The sequence below is a fragment of the Microtus oregoni genome, unplaced genomic scaffold (genome assembly GCF_018167655.1).
Source record: "Microtus oregoni isolate MIOR12 unplaced genomic scaffold, Mior012 000022F_ref0000154, whole genome shotgun sequence".
Lineage (NCBI taxonomy): Eukaryota > Metazoa > Chordata > Mammalia > Rodentia > Cricetidae > Microtus > Microtus oregoni.
This window is the reverse complement of record NW_024543081.1, coordinates 9,199,040-9,221,494: the sequence shown is the minus strand read 5'-3', so window position 1 is coordinate 9,221,494 and position 22,455 is coordinate 9,199,040. Positions and strand designations below refer to the sequence as shown.

The 22,455-nt window shown below is 50.1% G+C and overlaps 1 protein-coding gene across 1 annotated transcript; it reads left to right on the top strand.

Moving 5' to 3' along the window:
* The first annotated feature begins 348 nt into the window (after positions 1-348).
* Parvg (parvin gamma) lies at positions 349-17,752 on the top strand. The gene is made up of 14 exons (XM_041672375.1): positions 349-423; positions 2,459-2,537; positions 2,786-2,881; positions 3,810-3,874; positions 4,411-4,513; positions 5,714-5,854; positions 6,476-6,591; positions 7,686-7,741; positions 8,113-8,135; positions 9,475-9,533; positions 9,724-9,792; positions 12,677-12,778; positions 15,662-15,734; positions 16,066-17,752. The coding sequence occupies exons 3-14, from the start codon at positions 2,803-2,805 to the stop codon at positions 16,173-16,175; spliced, it is 996 nt and encodes a 331-aa protein (XP_041528309.1). The 5' UTR covers positions 349-423; positions 2,459-2,537; positions 2,786-2,802; the 3' UTR covers positions 16,176-17,752.
* The last annotated feature ends 4,703 nt before the right edge of the window (positions 17,753-22,455 follow it).

The following is a 22,455-nucleotide window of genomic DNA, read 5'->3' as shown; positions in this document are numbered from 1 at the left end:
GCTGCTCAGTGGGTGGATTGCACAGATGGAGCCAGAGGAGAAGGCTACTACTATGGAACAAAAGTGGTGGAGAGCTCACAGTTGGCTCTGGGGGCCCTAACCTCATTTTTCTGCTCAGACAGCCATTGTTTGGACACGAAGAGGCAGAGGCAGGGAGGGAAATAAGAGAGACTCCCCAAGACGCCCTGGAGTCTTGGAAGACTAGGCGCAGTGCAAGGGCTGGGGCTCTGACAATCTCTCTGTAGATTTAGGTTGCCTCACTCCCTAGCGGCTTGGAGAAGGAAGCTGCCTGCAGCCACCAGGGTGGCAGAGGAAGTGAGCGCAAGCCCTGCCTTCCACCTCCGGACCGGAACCTGCCTCTTGGGAACCTGGTAACCCTCTGAGCTAGTGGGCTTCACTTCCTGGTGTGAAAAGAAGTGGCTGGTGAGTGGATCTGGCCTTGGGCCTGGGGGATGCCTGAGCTACTAGAATCTTCTACCTGTTTACATGCCTGGGGACTAGCACTCACGGAGAAAGGCTGAGGTGCACTATGAATAGGAACCCAGAGCCCCATCTCAGCAGGGACCTGTTGGCGGAGAAGCCCGAATCCTGCCGTGTTGCTGAGGCTGTCACCTCATTTTATAGAGGAGCTATGAGCCCTGTCTACGCAGAAGGGCCCTACTTACCTCTCTTGAAGCAGTTTTGTGGACCAGGGTCCTTCAGAGCTCTCCATTGCATGAGGGAAAGCTGAGCTCCCCACACCACGAAGAAACGGGTCAGGGAAGGGACTCACCTGGGACTGGCCAGCAGGGGCAGTTTCAGGTCTGTGTGTACTTGGCTGGACGCAGGGTCCAGCCCCTTCCTGTAAAGATGTCTCAGGCCAAAGAGGGAGCAGACTGGCCTGTAGTCACACAGCCCGAGCCAGGAGGAGCTGGCTGGGGGCCAGGCTCCCCACTCCGACCCACCTCTCCTCTTCTTCAGTTCGTGAGGCTTGGGACTTATTCCCAGGGGCTCTGTCCTCTTGCTTCTGGCTCCAGGGTGGGGATCAGCTTCTCAAGGTCCCCAGACTGCAGTCAGTTTGAGGAAGGTGGCTCCCAGGCCCCATCAGTGCCTTCCTCTCCCTCCACACAACTCTGGGGCTCCATGTTTTAGCTCTTCCTGGTTTGACCCTGGACCTCAAACATCTGAGTGATCCTGGGATTATGGGGCAGATACAGAGACTGAATGAGGGACAGAAGAGGAGCGTCAAAGGTGGCCATGCCACAAGGGAAACTTTCAGAGAGGAAGTGGGCAGAAGAACTAGAAGTAGGTTAGGGAACCAGAAGGGGGCCATTAGCTTCTGAGTCTGATCCTCTCTGGTACCCATCACGAGGCTGGGGGTGGGAAGCAGGTCCAACACTGCCTATCACAAGGCTGGGGGTGGGAGCATTGCCTGTCTTGGGCTAACACTGCCCATCATGAGACTGGGGGTGGGAGACAGGCCTGAAACTGCCCATCACGAGATTGGGGATGGGGAACATTGCTTGTCTTGGGCCTGACACTGCCCATCATGAGGCTGGAGTAGAGGCATTGTTAGTCTCGAACCTGGCACTGCCCATAACGAGGCTGGGAGTGGGGAGTATTTCTTGTCTTGGGCCTGACACTGCCCATCATGAGGCTGGGGTGGAGGCATTGCTGGTCTCGAACCTGACACTGCCCATCATGAAGCTGGGAATGAAGACATTGCTGGTGTCTGGCCTGACACTGCCCTTTGTGAGCTGGGATTGCTGGTCTCGGGCCTGACAATGCCTCTTGCGAGTCTGAGGGGTTGGGAAATGCTTTTTTTTCACAAGGAGCATGTGCTCTGTGCTTCATGAGCAAAAGCCCCAAGAGACCACACCCCAAGTCAGGATGCCAAGCACATCTGAGAAAGCCTCATTCAGAACTAGAGACCAGATGGGCCAGTCTCCCTCTGCAAGCCAAGCCAGCATAGAATGGGGAACAGGTCTGGGTGGCTTTGGCCTACGGCCTGGTCCACCCCATTCACAGCTGAGGGAGTCTGGTCTTGGATTCAGGGGCCCTGAAGGGATGGAGAGCCACTCTACCCCACTGGCGGGTGTTCATCTTGATATAGATTGACCCAGAGTTCTCCTCCCATACTTGTCTGAGACTCTGTGGGTGCTGGGTTTCCGTACTGGCTGCTGAGAGAGGGCTGGGCCTCCTGGCCAGGAGTGATGGGCAGGCTTCTGTGTGCCTGGCTGAAAAGGAATCCACTTCCTCACAAGGCATTTGCCCATGCCTTGCCCTCAGACTGTGTATTAATCACTCAGTACCCCGACAAATGGAACTTAAGGAAGGAGGGGCTTCTTTAGCTTGTAATTTGAAGGGATAGCCCCTCGTGTTGGGAAGTCATAGTAGTAGGGGCACGAGGCAGCTGGTCAAAATGTGTCGGGACGATGGGACAAATGGCGTCCAGTTCACTTTCTCCTCTCTCATTCAGCATAGGACCAGTGCATGGGATGGCACTCTCCTTACACTGAGGGAATCTAGGTATGCCCAGAGCCTTGCTTATCTGTCAGGTGAGTCTAGATCCTGCCACGGTGACAATCACGATTAATCTATTAATCGTCAAAGCTTGGCACCATCTCCTGCAAGGCTTGGATTCAGATGTCTCCACACCAGACCCCTCCTCTCACCCTTGCTTGACTCTTTCTGTCTTGTCTGGTTGGAGTCGTGCCCCCATCCTCCCAGTCCGAATAAAAGAATGAGCACATGATGATTCTGGGTCTTGGGGACAGTGATGCACTCTGTCACCTGTCTCCTCCAGGGAAGGCAAGGGAGAAGATGGAGTCAGAGCCCCTTTACAACCTGCTGCAGCTCCCGAAGGAGGTGGATCCGCCCACAGAGGAGGAGCTCCCACGAGGTGCTGGTCCTGGAGGGACAAGGGTTGTTGAGTCAGGGGAGGGAGAGAGCGTGTGACCAGGTCACTAGGCCGAGCAGGCTGTACCTGGGGACTGCTCATGTGGCCATCTGTCTGTCGGTCTGTCACCCGCCCTCTATTCATCTGTCCACTCCATAAACCGCCATCCTTCCTTTCATCCATTCACATGTTAACCTTCCCTCCTTCTCTCCATCCCTGCCTCCCTCCATCCCTCACTCGTTCTTCCTCCCTTCCCCTCCATATTCTCTCACTAATCCACTCATGTTATCAGTAGCTGACCCCAAGCCATGAGTGCCATGTTTTATTTGTTCTCCTGTCGGGGCTAGTGGGTATGCTCCAAGGTTTTGGGAGATCTAGCATCTAGGTGGGTCACAGGGCAGGTGGGTCACATGGCAGGTTATATTTTATGAGGTTGGGCAAGTCAGCCCCATGTGCTGACTCAGTTTCTTCATGTGCATGGAGGCCAGCTAACCTACAAAGCCCCTCTGGGCCTGATGCTTTGTGGGTTCTAAGAATTTAAAATGCAGAGGAGACCTTGATGACCAAAGCCTTATGGAAGGGAGTGACCAAGCCAGCGAGGGCATAGGGGACCCTGGTGCTACAGCCTGCCCAGAGCTACTTGGCAGCATAGGTGATGCCCACCTCAGTTTGACATGTCCTTTGCCCCTTTGGGCTATGCCTTCTTCCTAGGCAGGTATAGGTAGGAGATGCTACATATCTACTTCATGACCTTCAGGGTAAGGGGTGACCTCTGAATCTCAGTGTGCACCCCCAGTGCTCCTGAGGAAGTATGAGTGAGAGGTGGGGCTAGGGATCCCCCAGGGCCTGGGGTCAGAGGGTGACCTGCAGGGAGATATCTGCCCAGGGTCCCCAGGGTCCTCATGCATGTCATACCCTCCTCTGCTTCCAGGAGGAAAGAAGAAATACCTGTCCCCCAGTTCCCGGAGGGACCCCAAGTTTGAAGAACTGCAGAAGGTACACCATCATGGCCAGCCCTGAGGTCTCTGGAGCCAGGCTTGGTAGCCCTGACCTATAGACACCACACCCCTGTACACACCGCACCCCAACAATGCCTTCCTCTCTTCCAACAACACACCCCCTACTTTCCTCCTGAGACATCACCGAATCACCTCCATGTTTCTACAACCCATTCGTGGAGGCAGTCTAGGCTTTGTAACCAAGTACCCATTGCCAGCTTTGCCATAACCTAATTCCACAGCCATGCACCTGGTTTTAGGTATTTGCTACAGCGATGGCAACTCCCAGGTACCAAAACCCCACGTACCAGGATGACAGCCCCTCAGGGTTCAGGCAGGTATCTGGGAGATCTTGGGAGGAGCGTCTTTGGGAGCTCAGAGCAGACTCCACATGGAGTCAGGGAGAACCTTCTGGAAGAGGTTCCATGTGGCCAGGCCTTGAAGAGTTGGTGGGTAGAAGAACTCACTCTACCCTGAAATGACAGCCTGGCCAGGCAACTCCTACCCCTTCAGCTGTCCCCTTGTGCCTGGCAGGTGCTGATGGAGTGGATCAATGCCACGCTCCTCCCAGAGCACATCGTGGTCCGCAGCCTGGAGGAGGACATGTTTGATGGACTCATTTTGCACCACCTGTTCCGTAAGCAGAGGCCCTGGCCCCACCTCATCCCCACCTGTGCTTCCTAAGCAGCTGCTCCTGGGGCTTTGGAGTCATGTGTACCCCCCACAACCCCTCAAGTGGCTTCCTGCCTCAGTCCCCACCACAGCTCCAGGAGAAGGGACCCTTCTATGATTTTCCAGATTGCAGAGCTGCAGAGGTGGAGACCCTGCCCACTCCTGGGCATGGCAGGACAGAGCTATGGTTCCACCCGGTGTCTAATGTCTGGACTGTGGCATATCCAGCATTTAGGAAGTGTCTGATAATTTCTTTTTTTGAGACAGGGTTTCCCTGTAGCTTTGGAGCCTGTCCTGGAACTTCCTCTGTAGACCAGGCCTAGAACTCACAGAGATCTGTCTGTCTCTGCCTTCTGAGTGCTGGGGTTAAAAGTGTGTGCCACCACCACGTGGCATGTCTGATAATTAAGAAGCTGGGATATCAACTGTCCCTGACCTCAGAGTGCTCTGTGCTGCTGGAAGGACCCAGGCTACCTTGAGTGGGGCATTCTAGAGACAGAGGCCCCTGGGTCTGCCTGGTGGGTCCCATTGTGCATGGAAGTGATGTCCAACGTCAGGCCAAGTGCCTGCCTCTGGCTGGTGTCTGGTCTGCAGATGTCTTGTGCAATGAAGGGGGTCCTGGAAGTGGTAGGGCTCAGATACATATTCTCAGGGTCTCCTCAAGGCTCTACTCTGCAGAGCTTGGCATATAGGCTCCAGAGTGATCCTCCAGCCTCTGCTGAGGCTTCTGGGTACTTCTCAGAGAGCAGGCACTGTCAGCTTTCTGCACAGTTCCCTGCTGTGCCTCTCTCTGGCTATGGGTGAGACCAAGGCTCCCTAACACAGAACAATATGCCCAGGTCTCCATGCAGAAATCAGGGTGCTGCCCTGTGGGAATGGCATGGCCACAGCAGTGCAGAGACCAAGCTATGGGCAGAATGATCAAGGCGAGGTGGGCCGGAGGGATGGCGCAAAGGATTGTAACCAGCTCACATACATGCTCCAGTTCCCATATGAATGGGGATCTTTGGATAATGGTTGAGGGTCCTGGGGTTGCCTAGGGCTCGGCATCAACTGTATATATCCCACAGATACATATACCCCAACAGGATGGCATTATCCTTATGGCAGAGTCCCCATAGCAGCTGCTCAGTGCTTCCTGGTCCTTACTGCTCTTTTGCTTTAGAGAAGCTGGCAGCCCTCAAACTGGAAGTGGAGGAAATTTCTCTGACGTCAGCCAGCCAGAGGCGCAAGTTAGGGGTCATCTTGGAGGCCGCCAATCAGAGTCTTCAGGTTGAAGAGCAACAGGCCAAGTGGAGCGTGGAGAGTATGTGGGGCTGAGCCTGGCTGGTACCTGGGAGGGGAGGTGGGACCATCTGCGCTGGCTGCTCACTTGATGATCAACACACTCATCAACCCAAGAACCTTCAGGGGAAGGGAAGGACACAGAGGCCTTAGGCAGCCCATAGTGTGAGCACAAGTTGGACACAAAGTCAGCTGTCTGGCCTACACACACGGCCCTGGTTGTACCGCTGCGGCTGGTACTGCCCAAGGAGAATGCCTTCCCAGTAACACAGCCACTGCTGAGTCTAAGAACATACCACACTTCTCAGCCTGGTCCAGTGGTACTCACAGTCCAGCTACATTAATTTTCCGCCTGTTAACAAAAGAGTGTGATTTGTGTGCATGCTTCCCAGGATAGTTTGGTAAAGAGAGAGAGAGAGAGACAGAGACAGACAGAAACAGACAGACACACACATGGAGTCAGAGAAACAGACAGAGGCAGACAGAGAGATAGAGAGACAGAGAGCAATAGAGAGAGAGAGAAGGAGAGACAGAGACAGGGAGAGAGATACTGACCTCAGTACTCTTTCTGCACAGGAAAGTTTTGAGGATGTCTCCAGGTTTTGATGGTCCCTCAGCTCTGACTTTGTCTTCTCCTTTTTAGCCATCTTCAACAAGGACCTGCTGGCCACCTTGCATCTCCTGGTGGCCCTGGCCAAACGCTTCCAGCCGGACTTGCCCCTTCCAGACAATGTCCAGGTGGAAGTCATCCACATTGAGGTACTTGTGAAATGGCGCAGGTCATCTGAGCATGTTGCTCAATGCCACTGCATCTATAGGGGGTCATTGCCTGGGGAGTGACTCCAGGGGCCTATGAGGAACATCACATCAGGACAGCAGTCAGGGGCTGGGCTGGCAGAGACAAGGAAGGTAGGAGGGGGGCCCTGGCCAGTCAGTACTGCTCTCAGCAGCCAGCTCTGCCTAGCAGAGGCGGGGATGGGTATGCTGATGGGGAGGTCAGCTGGTGTCACCATATTTCCTGGGTCACAGGTAGCCATCTCTCCACGGCCATCTCCAGTATCATGTCTTTCATTTGTCTCCCATGACCACATCCTGTCTCCTCTTTGGAGAAACCTTTGCTCTCTGGAAGTGTTAGCTTGTGTTATATGGTGTGTGTGTGTGTGTGTGTGTGTGTGTGTGTGTGTGTTTGTACAAGCATGCATGCATGCATGTGTGTGTGTGTATGTTCCTTCTACTTGCCTTACAGAACTAGTTGTATCCAGCTGGGCCTTGTCAAACCCATTCCCACCTTTTCCAAATCTTTGTTTAAAGTGCACTATTCAGCAGTTACGTGACTTTCTCAAACTTACATAAATCAGGTAAGGATGGTAAGATAACTTAGCAGGTAAAGGTGTTTGTTGTCAAGTCTGACAATCTGAGTTCAGTCCCTGAGACCCACATGGTAGAAACTTGTCTGTGACCTTCATATGTCCAATATGGTATGTGTATACTCCCACATACACATGTGTGCACACACACAAACACACTAAAAAATAGGAAAAAATCAGAAGTGACCATTTATTTGTGTGTGCATTCACAAAACACATTCATTTACATACACACACACACACACACACACACACACACACACACACACACCACTAGGGTGTCTTTGGAATGAGGCATTTGTAGTACTATCTATCCTCACAGGTTCAATAATCACAGGGAAAGTGGACAAGGAAGCTGGCCCATGGTAGTGTCCTGAGATGGGGGCAATGCAGAGTACACTAGGTTCTCTTACACGGCTTTGGCCCTGTGCGTTTGGTTCTGGGGTTCTCTGAGTGACACCATTTCTTCCCCTTTCTCTGCTGTAGAGCACTAAGACCGGCCTAAAATCTGACAAGCTGGTGGAGCAGCTCACAGGACGCCGGTGAGGGTGGGCCGGGCTTTGGCCGGGTGGGAGGTATAGGAGGTACTGGGCAGGGAGACCCTCTTTGTACCTGCTGCTTCTCAGCCCCCAGCAGGCTGCAGAGACCGCCCCCCCCCCCAGCCCAACATCCTCAGCCCCACAGTATCCAAGTGTCCTGAGATGTTTGCGTGCAGGACAAGGCCGTCAGCCTCTTAGCATTGCTCTCCGCTAGCAGGGTCTCTGCACCTCCCCCGCCTTGATTGCCCAGGAAAATGAGCCTATCTCCTCGCCACCTGCTGGCACCAAGCTTGTTAGATTAGGTGATGAAGGGAGCTACAGACTTTTTGCTAACTCTTTGATTGCTTTCCTGCCTCCTGCAATTTCTCCTCCAGCTCACACAAGGACCAGCCTTCACGTAAGTAACTCAGTAACTGAAGGAAAAATTTTCCCTTCTGATGGGGTCAAAGCAACTGTGATGGAGGGGTTAACCGTTTCCTCTCTTGTCTCTTACTCTTCTGTGGTAGAATTTGTCTACGAATTTGTCCTTACTTCTGTCTGCCTGGCCTTTAGCTGGTTTTCTTAGCACTGTTCTCATGGGGAGAGACCCATAGTCCACACCATGAGGGCAGAAGGGTGCTGATGCTGAGTGCCACTAACTCCGTCACTCATTAACACATAGTCTGTGCCTCAGTTCCCTCATCTGGAACCTGCTTCATTAGCTGGTGGGTGTGCTTAGCACATGGGGCACTCTCGGTGGTACGTGTGCAAACATGGCTGTTGCTAAGGTGACAAGCAGTTCACTAGTTAGTGTGCTCACCTCCTGTTACCTCTTTCGCTTACCTGTTCCATAGTTGGATGAGCCAACCATTCACCAATTTATTCCCTCTTGCAGTTGTCCTTCTGTCTACCCACCCACTCATCTTTCTATCATGTATCCATCCATGCATCCATCCACCCATATACCTTTTAAATCATCCATCCACCAATCTATATATCCATTCATTTATATATCCATTCATCTATCGCATCCATCCATCCATCCATTGAGCATCCACTGTCCATCTATCCATTTATACACCTATACAATATTCATCCATCCCTCCATTGTCCATCCATCCAGTTATGCATCTACTTAACCATCCATCTATCTAGCCATTCATCCATTCATCTATCTATACATACATACATCTGGCTATTTATCTATCCAACCATTTACCCATCCATTCTTTCATAAATACACATATATCCACCCATCACACAAACACAAACATCCCTCATATATATATATATATATATATATATATATATATATATATATATGTATGTATATATATCCATATGTCATTCATACACACGCTCACACACATCCATTTATCCATTCACCCATCTGTACAAAGCCAGTCAGATATATATTTACCCAATCATCCCCCACCTACCACCCACTTATCCCCCCTGAAGTTACCAAGAGATGCATGTCCACCCCCCATTTTGATCTCTAAAATGCCTAAGTGACATCATTCACCAGGTGTTTGAGATGAGGAAATCAAGGTGCCGAGAGGGAAGCCCCCCTGTTTCCCTCTCAGCCAGGGAGCCATATGTCCCAGACCCGGGCCTGTTTCATTCAGGAACCCGAAGATCAAGCTCTAGCTCCTGTGGGACTGTTTTTTTTTTCTGAGAAACTTTTGCATGAAAATGTTTTGCTTGGCGCAAAGATAACAGCATCGTAACGAGCTGTTTATCTCTCTGGTCTGCAGAGGACGCCTTTGATGAATTATTTAAATTGGCTCCAGAGAAAGTGCATGCCGTCAAAGAGGTAGGGGAGATCAAGGCTTCCCACGCCCACCACCCACCTGCCTGTGTCTCGGGGTGATGGGGAGGACTCTGGTCTCACTCCACGTTAGTTGGGTGCTGGGTAATAGAAGGGAAGGCTTTCTGTCACCCCTGGCTGGAAGGTGGCATGAGGGTCCCTGAATGGTCTTGAGGTCCTTGCTCCTCTGTCTTAGGCCATCGTGAGCTTTGTCAACGAGAAGTTGGAGCGCCTGGGCCTATCTGTGCAGAGTCTGGACACCCAGGTAGGGACACTTCTGGGGTCCCCATGCAAGGACGAGAGTTCCTGGGCACCAGAAACTTACTGTGTGACTAGAAGTGAGGTGTCACTTTCAGAGAACTCAGGGCCCTCTCTAATAGGGTGTGCTGCTGACAGGCAGTATTGCCATAGGGAGCCAGCTCCTGGGGCCCCTGGGCAGGGCGCCTGTGGGAAGCTGTGAAGGCTGGGCCATCTCTACTGCTGGCTTTGTTCTTACTCATGTATCAGAACGACTCCTAGGGCGTGGGATACTCTAGGGCGTGCTAAAGCCAGAGTGAGGGTGCTCCCCTGTGATCATGTTTATTCGGATGTAGCACGATGGGTCCTTTTCTGAGTGGCTGGAGAGACAGACTCGGCACTATCTTCAGTGGGCTCCATCCTGAGTCCCCAGGGCTTAGCCCTGGACTAAACTAGGGTCCTAGGACACAAACTCAATTACTCTAAGGTGGGAGCAGAAGCCTGCAGATCCAAAGTGCCTCACCTAACCATGCCTTCCACCGAGAGTCTGTCTCTCTAGTGTTCCAACAACACAAGGGGACAGGAATGCAGAGATCAGACACTGCCTGGGCCCTACTGGGTGGTGATGGAGTCTGGTGAACATTGGGCAGGCTTCCATAGACTGTGGGTATCAGCAATGTCTCAAGACTTATGCAAAACCGGGTCACAGCTGCTGTCTTCTCAGGGACAAGTGAGTGGTTGTTCTCTAGGGTGGGCCAGGCCACATATTCCTGAATTTGGGGCCAAACAGGAAAGTTCTTCGTATCTGTTTGGCCTGGAGCAAAGTTCTCTCAGCCATCATCTCTGCAATACCCCCCACCCATGTGAGAACTGATGAAACCCCATTCAATAGACGAGACTTTTAAGACACAGAGAGGTTAGGTAACTTATCTAAGGCCACACAGTGATAAAGGGGTGGTCCTAGGTTTTGGACCAAGGCAGTCAGGGCTCAAGTATATGCTCATAGCCACTGCGCATGGTGGGTGGTCATGTGAGCTTTGTGAGCGCTGTGGCAACACAGTAAGACTTAAGGGCCACATGCATGTGTTTCCTTCCTGTGCCTGCTCTTTGTGTCCCTGGACTCTGAGGACACTTCCATATGGCTTGGGAGAATTATGGACTTCTCAGAACCTTAGGGTCCTTGCTTTATAAAAGGGGAACAAGTCCACCTCTTGGAATTGTGAGTCAGGGAGCATTGCTATTTAGTGTCATTTAGTATCTGTCGCTTGACTCATTGTTGCTACCCCTCCCCCACCAAGCAACACACTCATCTCTGACTGCATTTTCTCTGGGAGACATAGGCTGGGATCCCTGGTTTACTCACTTTCCTCATGCTTCCCTCCTTCGGTCAGGCGGGAGTGGGTGAGCAAAGGTGACATCTAGACGTGTCGGGATGGTAGAGATAGACTCAGAGTTAGGTATTTCCCAGCTACGTTTTGAGGACAGCAGTAGTGAAGCTTCCACGCCCAAACTAATAGCATCCGAACAGACTTAATGGGGGGAAATTCCATTAAAGCCAGAGCGGCGCCTCTCTGCAGCATCCCATCCTGGGCTTTGTATCTTTGAGGAGATTCAGAAGGATTACATTAGCATATGGCATGCTCACAGCAGCGTTATCTCAGCCCATGCAGACAGAACAGAGAGAAATATTAATGGGCCCGTGTGCCCCTCTCTGCCTAGCCTGATGGGGGAATTTTATACAAACTCTGTTTGCACACAGCTCTCTGTAGCTCATGGAATAACTTGTCATTTAAAAGTGGATGTGATGGGGGCGGCTCAGCTGGCGAAGCACTTCCCTGGCAGGTCAGAATCTGGGGTGTGGTGGCACACATTTCTGTTTTCATAGGTGTAAGTGCTTGCCTGCAGCTGTGTATGCACAACACATGTGTGTTTGGTTACTGCAGAGGCCAGAAGAAGGTGTGGGACTCGCTGGGGTTGGAGTTACAGATGGTTGTGAGCTGCTGTGTGGGTGCTGGGAGCCAAAGCCTGGTTCTGTGTAAGAGCAGAGAGTGGTCTTGACTGCCATGTCCCCAGGCCCTGGCACTCATAGTTAAACCCAGTACTGGGGAGGCAGTGACAGGTGGATCCCTGGGGCTTGCTGGCCAGCTATCCTACTTACTTGGTGAGTTCCAGGCCAGTGAGAGATTGTCTCCTCCCTCTCCCAAATAGGTAGACTGTTCCTAAGCAATAATAAATGTCCTAGGTTGTCCTTAGGCATCTATATGCACATACATATATGTGCATGGGTATTCACACATATGCACATCCCTGCACATACATGAACACACACACACACACACAGAGAACATGAGACTATTCCATAGTAAGTTTACAAACAGCTCTTTTAATTGAATATATTCTAAGAGCCAGACAAAACTGCTTCATGCTGCTATTGACAACCCCATGCAGCTGGGAATGGCATCCCCACTTCTCAGAAGAGATGTGAGGCTCAGAGAGGTGGTGCAACTTCTTTCAGCTCACACAGCATGTAAACGGCAACATGGAACTCTGCGAGGTCAGCCTCTGCCGCACGGGAGCCCTGGTTCCTTTCTTTAGGGTGTTAGTTCCTTTCATGTCACCGTGAAAAAAAATGCCTGGAATGAAGAGAGGAAGGGTTCATTTTGCTCACAGGTTTGGGCTTAGTCTCTTTGCTTGACTCCACATGCTGGGGCAGAATATGATGGGGACAGGACTATCCGGTAGAGGACAGCTGTATACATATCATGGTGAGAATCCAGTAGGAAGGAGCCAGGGACCCGCCCCCAGTAATCGACTTCCTATAGCTAGGCCCCACCCGACAGAGTGTCCAGCTGGGAACCAGGTGTTCATAGCGTGCCGTGGGGATGGCTAGGACTGACATACAACACCCATAGTTTGCAGATGGCGTCATCCTCCTGCTGCTGATCGGACAGCTGGAAGGCTTCTTCTTGCATCTGAAAGAATTCTATCTCACTCCCAGCTCTCCCACGGAAATGGTAAGCTGCCAAGGTCTCCCTCCATGGCTTTTTCGGGGTGGTGGTGGACAGATTTACGGCATTGGCCTGACAGTCTTTACTCAATTGCAAGCCATGAGGAAGGTGGAAGAGAAGTTTGTTCGTACGCCCGTTTACCCATCCATCTTCTCACCCATTCACCCACCTATCCGCCCACCAATTAATGTACCCATCCCCGAATCCAACACCTATGTTCCTGTTTATCCACCATCCATCCATCCATCCATCCATCCATCCATCCATCCATCCACTCTTCCACCCACTCATCAATTGACACCATCCACCTACCTATCCACCCATCTCCTCATCCAATGCCTGCGTACCTATTTATCCATTCACCCTGGCACCCTTCTTAGGAGCAGGGTGAGCCAATGGGAGGCTCACAGTGTGGGACAAACCCGCATCCATCAAGTGAGACTTCAGGAATGAATTGTGAGAAGAGTCTTTGGAGGGAGGTAGAACCCAGGCTCAGCAATGTGGACCAATGTCCATGTCATTCCGCAACCAGGCTTTTTGGGACCCAAGGCCTGTGCTTGCTACAACACATGCTTTAAACCAGGCCAGGATAGTGGGCAGAGGTCTAGCATTCATGGTCCCACCATTAGATCCTATTTAAAGGAATAGATGCAAAAGCAGGGCATTAGCTCAGAGCCCAAGAGGGGAGTTCAGGGTTTGTAGAGGAGACTCAGTGCGGGAACATGGCTGATGATGCTCACAGGTTTTTAGCTGGAAGCCGGAGCCCCAGGTGATTCTCTTATGGAGCGACCTCCCAGCGCTGCAGTTTCATTCTCAGGTGGTCATGATTGCAGCATGGATGCACAGGCACCACCGCTCATTTCTGGAGAGAGAGAGAGAGAGAGAGAGAGAGAGAGAGAGAGAGAGGAGAAAGGGGGGGGGGCGGGGAGAGGTGATCATTTGCTTTGCAGAAATCAAAGCACCAGAAAGAACAAGGAAGCTCTGACTTCCTCCCACATTCAATTATCTCTCAGGAAGATGGGTCCCGGCCTTTCTTGGTTCTGTAGAGCACGGAGTTTTCTCTTCATCATCTCAAAGGGCTCAGAAGTAAAGGACAGGCTAGGGAGAGTTAAGCGTGCCTTTCGGGAGCCTGACCAGATCGTTGGTTCACATGCTTCATGGAGGAAGGATGCTAAGGGCAGGCTGGTGTTCTGAGTCACACGTACACGCCCTCCAGCATGGACTCCCTCAGAGCAGGTGCCGTCCCCATTCTGGGCCTTGCGTATGGCAGGCTCACAGTTGATGGGCAACAAATCTTTTTAAAAATATAAGAGTGATGAGCCGGCCAGATGACTCAGTGGCTAAGTGAGCTTGCTGTCAAGCCTGATGACACGAGTTTGATCCCCAGAACCCACGTGGTGGAAGGAGAGAACTTGACTCCTGCAAGCTGTCCTCTGATCCCCACGCGCATGCTGCGGCACACACTCTCCTCCATCAGCTGATAAATGTAAAAATAAGATAAGGGCGGTTACAGGCCAGGGCAGCCGCACAGGCATCCGATATTCCCGGCACAGTCAGCTCTCAACCCCAGGACGTCAGAGCCTGCTTTGGAACTCGAGTTGAAATAAGTGAGGGAAACGGGGCAGCTGCTTAGCTCAGGGCCCAAGAGAGGAGGGGCCAGTGGAAGAAACTGGAGTGGAGGCGTCCTCATGGTTGGTGAATGCTTGCAACCCCAACTGTTGGAGGGGCTGGGGCAAAAGGATCACGAGTTTGAGGCCAGCCTAGGCTACAGAGTGAGGTCAAAGCCAGCCTGGACAGTTTAGTGAGACCCTACCTCAAAATAAGAAGTAGATCTGGGCCTGGAGATATGGCTCAGTGGTAGAGCATGCGTGGGAGGCCCTGAAGCCAATACCCAAGAGTGTATGAACAAAGCAGTCCCCAAAACTCTCCATATGAGGTGCTGTGGCAAATGGAGTCTGTGGTCAGTTAACTCAGGGAAAAATATAAATACCCTGGAAGCTTGACCTACACTGGTGTGTTCAAGGCTCCTAGAGGTCCTACAGTGAAGGACCCAGTAGTTTCCAAAACCATCTGACCACAGTCGCTTCTTCCTTGACATCCCGAGCCTTTCTGGGGAGAGGCCGTCTTGTCAAGGGCATTCAAGCTGGGGCTTGGAGATGCAGAGCAAGGAGTTGGAGTTCCTCTTTCTAATATTTCCTTCCTGGGTAGCCGGCAAGCAGCACTTTCGATAAGAATGTGTCAGCAATGGGGAGTCCCCCTTCCCAGGATGTTCGTGGGGAGAGACTTAGGAACACAGAGGCAGGCCTTGAGCCGTTTGCTTTGGTCTGTGTTTGCTCAGACTTCTTAATCTTGGTCTGGACCATGCTGAGGGTCGCTAGCCCTGTGGAGCTGTGGGCCAATGACCCATCGTCCCAGTGTTCTGGTTTTGCATGGCCCTACGCCTCCGATGGCCTCCCAAGCAAAAAAAGATTGCTTACCACCTTCTAAGGGGGCTCTAGCACCTACAAGCCCTGGCTTTCATCTGAGACAAAGTCCCCTCGCTTGACAGACTCCCATGCAGAGTGTCACCTCCACCAGAACACACCCCCACCCCCCACCCCATGGATTCTCCTCAGTGAAGGTCTTTCCCACTAGCAATGTCTGCTTGATCATGCAAGTCCAGCACGTGGCATCTGCTGAGGGCTGTGTGTTGATGAGGGCCTCTCTGTGAGGGGGCGGGCTCCCCACTTACAGGGCATGGAAAGAGATGCTGGGTGTCCCCTGACTGCTGTTGTGGTCTAGGGATTCAAACCTTGGATGGGCAATGACAGATGCCATTGGTGACAGCATGGGCTTGGTACCCGGACCTAGGGTCTCATTGACTGACATCGGTTGCCTTTATCATCGCAGCTGCACAATGTCACTCTAGCCCTGGAGCTGCTGAAGGATGAAGGTCTGCTTAGCCACCCTGTCAACCCTGAAGGTGAGCCTGGCTGCCCGTTGCCTGGATGACCAGCCTTGAATGTGACTGAGAGCAGCTGTGACAGTGGAGGGACAAGCATTGATCGTGGGGTACCCTTGCTTGCTGGTCCATAAAGAGATACTGACTGTGGGGTTTCCTAGGAGGGGTGCTGTGGCAGGGACTGAAGTCCCTGGGAATGAGTGTGCAGAGCAGTCAGACATCAGTCATCGCTGGGGAGGGAACACGGATGCAGGGAAAGCTCAGACAAAAAAAGGGACCCTCCTCCATCCTCAGGGACAAATGGTCCTCCCTGGCCTGGCCTGACAGGCTGCCTTGCTTCCTCTGCCCACAGATATTGTGAACAAGGATGCCAAGAGCACACTGAGGATACTCTACAGCCTATTCCAGAAGCATGGGCTGAGGGCAGAGGGCAACAGGGCGCCCTATGGTACCCCAAACTAGTCACCTCTGCCTCCCCAAGCCATGTCTCAGGACCTACCACTCCTGGAGGAGCCAGAAGTCCCAGCTCCTCCCATCCCAGCCTTGGTACTGTGGTTTGGTGACGCGCTTCCCTTCCATACCTGTCCTGCTTACATGTACACCTGGGCTGATACCTTTGACCCCACCGGATGGGGATCTGTTCTGAGCCCCACCTCTGCTTTGCTCGATGTGGTTTTGACAGCTGTATGAATTGAATTTCTGTTGAGGAGGGCACTCTGGGTGCCTGTGGAGTTCTGGGTGAGCCTTTAACTGTGGTGGAAAGACTTTGGTTCCCAGGCTAGACCAGCCCTCGACAGCTCCCAGTGTGTCTACTAAGGCTATACCTGGACAGTTAGTGGCTGCCCAGTCTCTCACAAAGCTGACTTTCCCCAGTCAGAGGCTCAGTGCACTCTGTCCCTGGCTGTCTACCTCCCACCTGGCCCAGGGTTGTCACCCAAAGACCAGAGCCCTATGAGGGGGAAGTGAATGCAGTTTCTTGTCAAAAGACCTTGACCAGACTATCCCAGCAGTTGCAATCCTGAGCTCTGCCCCGAGCCCCAGGAAAGAGAGCCTGTAGTTGGTTCGTGGGTTCAGGCTGTCCCTGGTCATCTTTGGGGAGCCATGGGCATTCTGTCCTATGAGACTTTATGTCTCCTGCAGAGAGAAACAGCTTCAGGAACTGAGCTGGGTCCATTTAGGCTGGAGGAGAAGCTATTGGGGGGAGATGCAGTGCATAGGGTGCAGAATTGCAAACACATAGGGGTGCAGGGATGTGGGGAGGCCAGCCCAGCTGTCACTCTCTGGACTTCTCCTGCCTGCCCAGCTCCAGGTCTTCTAGGTTTGGGGTGGTATAGTGGAACTGTTTTACTTTTCGGGGACTTTGGAGCAGAGTCCGCACAGGACAGGACACCCTCCCAGGACAGTGGGTGGAGCTAGGAGGGACCTGCGGCACTGATTTCTGGTGTGATCAGTCTAGAGGTTCTTCCCTCCACCTAGCCCCTGTCCCCTTGCCTGCTCTAACAGTGATGGTTCCATCAGATGTCTCCTCTCTCTTACTATCTCTGTGACATGGCCCTCTCCCATGGCAGGGGCATCATCACAGTAGCTGGTGCCTAGCTGCCTCTACCTCAGGTAACCCCTCCACAAAGGCCTTCCTCTATACCCCATTTGTTCTCTCTGGAGCATCCTGAGCCATGGTGGCCAGAGTCCACCCTCACCTCCTGGGCTCTTGATTCCCTTTCTCCTTCTTCATTGTCTGCTTGCCCATCTGGCCTCTCCAGGTCCTCACTTCCACATCCCCACGTCCTGTCTAATAGCAAATTTAAATCATAATGATAGGGCTGGAGAGATGGCTCAGAGGTTAAGAACACTGGCTATTCTTCCAGAGGTTCTGAGTTCAATTCCCAGCAACCATATGGTGGCTCACAACCATCTGTAATGAGATCTGGCGCCCTCTTCTGACCTGCAGGCATACATGCAGACAGAACACTGTATACATAATAAATAAATAAAGATTTTTAAAAAATAAAAAAAATCATAATGATAATAATCCCTTTCACTTCCCCAGGACTGACATGATTGATTCATACAGTAATTGTCTGTTTTATTCTGTAAGATACTGAGAAACGGTTTTTAAGAAGTAAATATCCTGTTTTCATTCCCACTGCAATGCCCAAGAGTTCTGGTTACTCTGCATCTTGCCAGCACTTAACACTGTCTTTTCAGTGTTAGCCATTCTGAAGGGTGTGTGGTAGCATCTCACCGTGTGATTTTACACATCCTTCCTCTAATGACTGCCGCTTTATTTTGAGAGTCTGTATTAGTCAGCTCTGGCCGCTGTAACAAAACACCACAGACCAGGCAGTTTAATAACTGATTGTCGAACAATTACGGTCCTGGGACTTGTAAGACGGAAGAGTTAGCAGATCTGTTTGGTGATGGATGAGAACCGTCCTCCTGGCCCAGAAATGTTATTCTTTCTGTCTTCTTCATGAGGGCGAGTGGTGGTGGTGTGGGGGGGGGGGGGGGGGCGGGGTGCTGCTGAGAGGAGAGAAAGACAGGCTTCACCTTCTTCTGGGAACCCCACCTTCATCTGAATCTCATCACCGGAAAGCTTACCCCCACGTAGTGTCCCTCCACATGGTGTCCTGGGGGCACGAGGGGGTCAGCACAGGACTGAGGCGGGGCAACGTCTTCTCCTGTGTTTTCCACCCCTTGGTAAAGAGTTGGTTTCAATCATTACCCTTAAAAATTATCGCAGGTTGGCTCCCCTGGAGCTGGAGCTACAGGCCTTATGTGAGTGCCGGGAAGGGAGTCTGGGTCCTCTGGAAGAGCAAGCAGTAAGGGCTCTTGCTGCAGAGCTTTCTTTCTAGCACCATTTGCCTTTCTTTTTTTTTTTTTTTTTAAGTGTAGAAAAATTATTGTAATTTAAGTTTCATATGTAGCATTGGATGAATTTTGAGTTAATTTTTACATAGAGGGCAAGGGTTGAATTGTAATTTTTCCCACTGGGCGCCTCATTATTCCAGAGCAATCTGTTGTAAAGACTTTCCTTCGCCCACCAAATCTCTGCAGCACCTCGGTGGAAAATCGGTTTGCCACATGACTTCCAGGCGGTGCTCATTTGTGTGCAGTGTGCACCCCGGTGGCAGCGCCAGGGTCTTCTCTGCTGGGGAGTCCGTGGAATCTTGAAACCAAGCAATGGGTCCCCAGCTTTATTCTCTCTTTGCAAAGCGACATTGGCTCCTCCGAGCCCCTTTAATTCATTGAATCTCAATGTAAAATTAGGAACAGTTTGTCATTTTCTAATTTTAAAAAAACCTCTGAGGTTTTGATTGGAACTGTGCTGACCCTTCAGTCAGAGGGGGTGGGGGGTCAGCTGACAGCCTATAACTCTGGGAAGTTGGGTCACTGACTTGGGCACCTCCTTTCTCCTCCCTCCTTTCACCCTCCGCTCCTTCTTCATCTCTTTCCCCTCCTCTTCTTCCTCTGCCCTCCTCCCTTTTTCTATTGTAATTTTAAAATAATTTTATTAATTCTTTGAGGCTTTCATACAATGTATTTTGATCTCATTCACCCCAGTTCTTCTCTATCTCCTCCCAGGCCCATTCCTACCTCCACAGTCCCCAACTTCATGTCTTTTTTTTTTAAAACCCCCTGTGCTGCCCACAGTCTCCTGCTGTGTGGCCATCCACTGAAGCAGGTCCAGCAACCAGAGCCACACCCTTAAAGAAAACTGCCTCTCCCTTCCCAGAAAACATCAACTGTCCATAGCTCCTTAGTAAGGGGTGGGGGTGGGGTTTGTTGTTGGTTTATCTGTTTTGATATAAGAGCTTGTATTAGTCAGTGTTCTCTAGAGAAACAGAACTTATAAAGTGAATCTCTCTATATATAGAAAGGGAGATTATTAGAGTGGCTTACAGGCTGTGGTCCAGCCAGTCCAACAGTGGCTGCCTACCAAGGGAAAGTCCAGGAATCCAATGCTGTTCAGTCTACGAGGCGGGATGTCTCAGATGGTCTTCAGTATGTGCTGGAATCCCGAAGAAGTAGGCTCTAATGCCAGTGAAGGAATGGACCTACCAGAGAGAGTGAGAGCAAGCAGGCAAAGAGCAAACGCTTCTTTCCTCCATATTCTGTTTATAGGCTGCTTCTAGGAGGTGTGGCCCAGATTAAAGGTAGATTTTCAACCTCAAAAAATCTGGATTAAAGATGTATCTTTTCACCTCAAAGATTCGGATTAGAAGTGAGTTTTGCCACTTCAGGCTGGAGATGTGATTCTGTTGTTTAGAAATACTGGCTGCTCTTCCAGAGGACCCAGGTTCAATTCCCAATACCCACTTGGCAACTCACAACTGCCTATAACTTCAGTTCCAGAGGATCTGATATCCTCACACAGACCTACATGCAGGCAACATGCAAATGCACATAACATAAAAATAAATAAATTATTAGTATTAAAATGATATAAAAATAGAGAATGATCTTTAAAAATGAAGACGAAAAAAAGTCAGGTGGTGGTGCCATATGCCTTTAATTCCAGCACTTTGGAGCCAGAGACTGGTGGATATCTGAGTTTGAGGCCAGCCTGATCTACAGAGCAAATTCCAGGATAGCTAAGGCTATACAGAGAAACCCTGTCTCAAAATACACCACTCCACCCCACTCCCCAAAAAAGAAAAGAAAAACTCCCTTCCTCACAGGTGTGCCCAGTCATTTCGGTTTTATTTAATTTGAGATATAGTCAAGTTGTCAAAACCAAGAATAGCCATCATAGATCCCACGTAGCCCGGACTGGCCTCTGGTCTTGCTATGGAGCCCAGGATGATCTTGCCTTGCTGATCCTCCCTACTCCACCTCTAAGTGCTGGAAGTACAGGTGTAAGCCATCATGCCTGGATCTAAAATCCTTGCCTTTTGATTACAGTGTCTAGTCTATTTTCATTTGTAAAAGATGTAGCAGGTCTTTCTTTGTACCGCCAGCTCTGTAATAATGACATGGAGACTTCTTATTAAGTATGAAAGCTTGGCCTTAGGTCAGGCCAAACTAGCTCTTAAAACTTAAATTGGCCCATTTATATTCATGTATGTCCTGCCGTGTGTCTCATTACCTCTTCTCAGTATGTGTATCCCACTTCCTCCATGTCTGGCTGGTGAATCCCACCTCTCTTCTTCCCGGAGTTCTCGTTCTTCTGGGAAGCCTCGCCTATCCTCTCCTGCCAAACTACTGGCCATTCAGCTCCTTATTAAACCAATCAGAAGGTATGTTGACATAGACAAGCTTCACAGTGTGCAAAAAGATTATCCCACAACATATCCCCCTTCTTATCTAAATAAAAGGAAAACGTTTTTAAACTCTAACACAGTAAAACTATATACAATAAGAATAATTATCAGGTAAGAATTACATTCACAATGTTTAGTCCCTTTGTATTTGGAAAATTCAGAGAAAATACTCTATCTATCCTATTGTAGTGAATTCATAGTTTTATACTAAACTGATTTTTATCATAACTTGTATTACCAACCAAAAAATAACCTTATAGACCTTAAAACATTTTCTTAGATAAGCAACTTAAGCTTTTATGTCTCTCAACCTTTAAAAACTTTACAATCTCTTTTGTGAGTTTTTTTTTTAAATTTGGTAACAATGAAAATGGTAAACCTATCTAGTCTTCAGCTCCCACTAGAGAACCAAGGTTACCTAAGTTATCAAGAAGTTCAGAGCAAACAACTTCCAAAATTATAGCAATGAAAGAGACAGCTGGCTGCCTGACCAGTCACCCAAGGTTCCTTTACAATGGTGGTGCACCCATTTTCAGCCTACAGGCCTAAAATATTTGATAGACTTTTCTGGGAAGCAGGTATTTTGAAGGCTTGTCCTACCTTATCTTGGCAAGTTTATCAGTCATCATTTTTTTTTGTCCTGCTTGTCCAATTTGGACAGCATACTGTCAGTAGTCAAAGCAAGGGCAGTTTCTTCCCAGATGGCTAGGCTTGCCGCACTGAAAGCAAACTCCATATGGAGGTTCTTCAATATCCTAAGAAAAAAGCAGGTGTGGCCATACTAATTTCTAACAAAACTGACTTCAAACTAAAATCAACCAGAAGAGATCGAGATGGACACTTTATACTCATAACAGGAACAATTCATCAGGATGACGTCTCAATCCTGAATATCTACGGCCCTAATATAAAAGCACCCACGTATGTAAAAAAAATTTTACTAGAACTCAAGGCAGACATCAAACCACACACACTAGTAGTAGGAGACTTCAACACACCTCTCTCTCCAAGGGACAAGTCAATCAGACAGAAACCTAATAGAGAATTAAGAGAATTATTGGAGGTAATGAAGCAAATGGACTTAACAGACATCTATAGAACATTCCACCTAAATAGGAAAGAATATACCTTCTTCTCTGCAGCTCATGGAACCTTCTCGAAAATTGACCACATACTCGGAAACAAAGGAAACCTCCACAGATACAAAAAAATATCAGTGTCCACCTGTGTCTTATCTGATCACCACAGATTAAAGTTAGAAGGCAACAACAATGCTACCCACAGAAAGCTGACAAACTCATGGAAACTGAACAGTCAACTACTGAACCACACCTGGGTCAAGGAAGAAATTAAGAAAGAAATTAAAGTCTTCCTTGAATTTAATGAAAATAAAGAGACAACATACTCAAATCCCAAAAACTTTTAAAAGTAGCAGACTTATCTGCATTAACACAGGTATGGAATGTGCAATGTGCACAAGT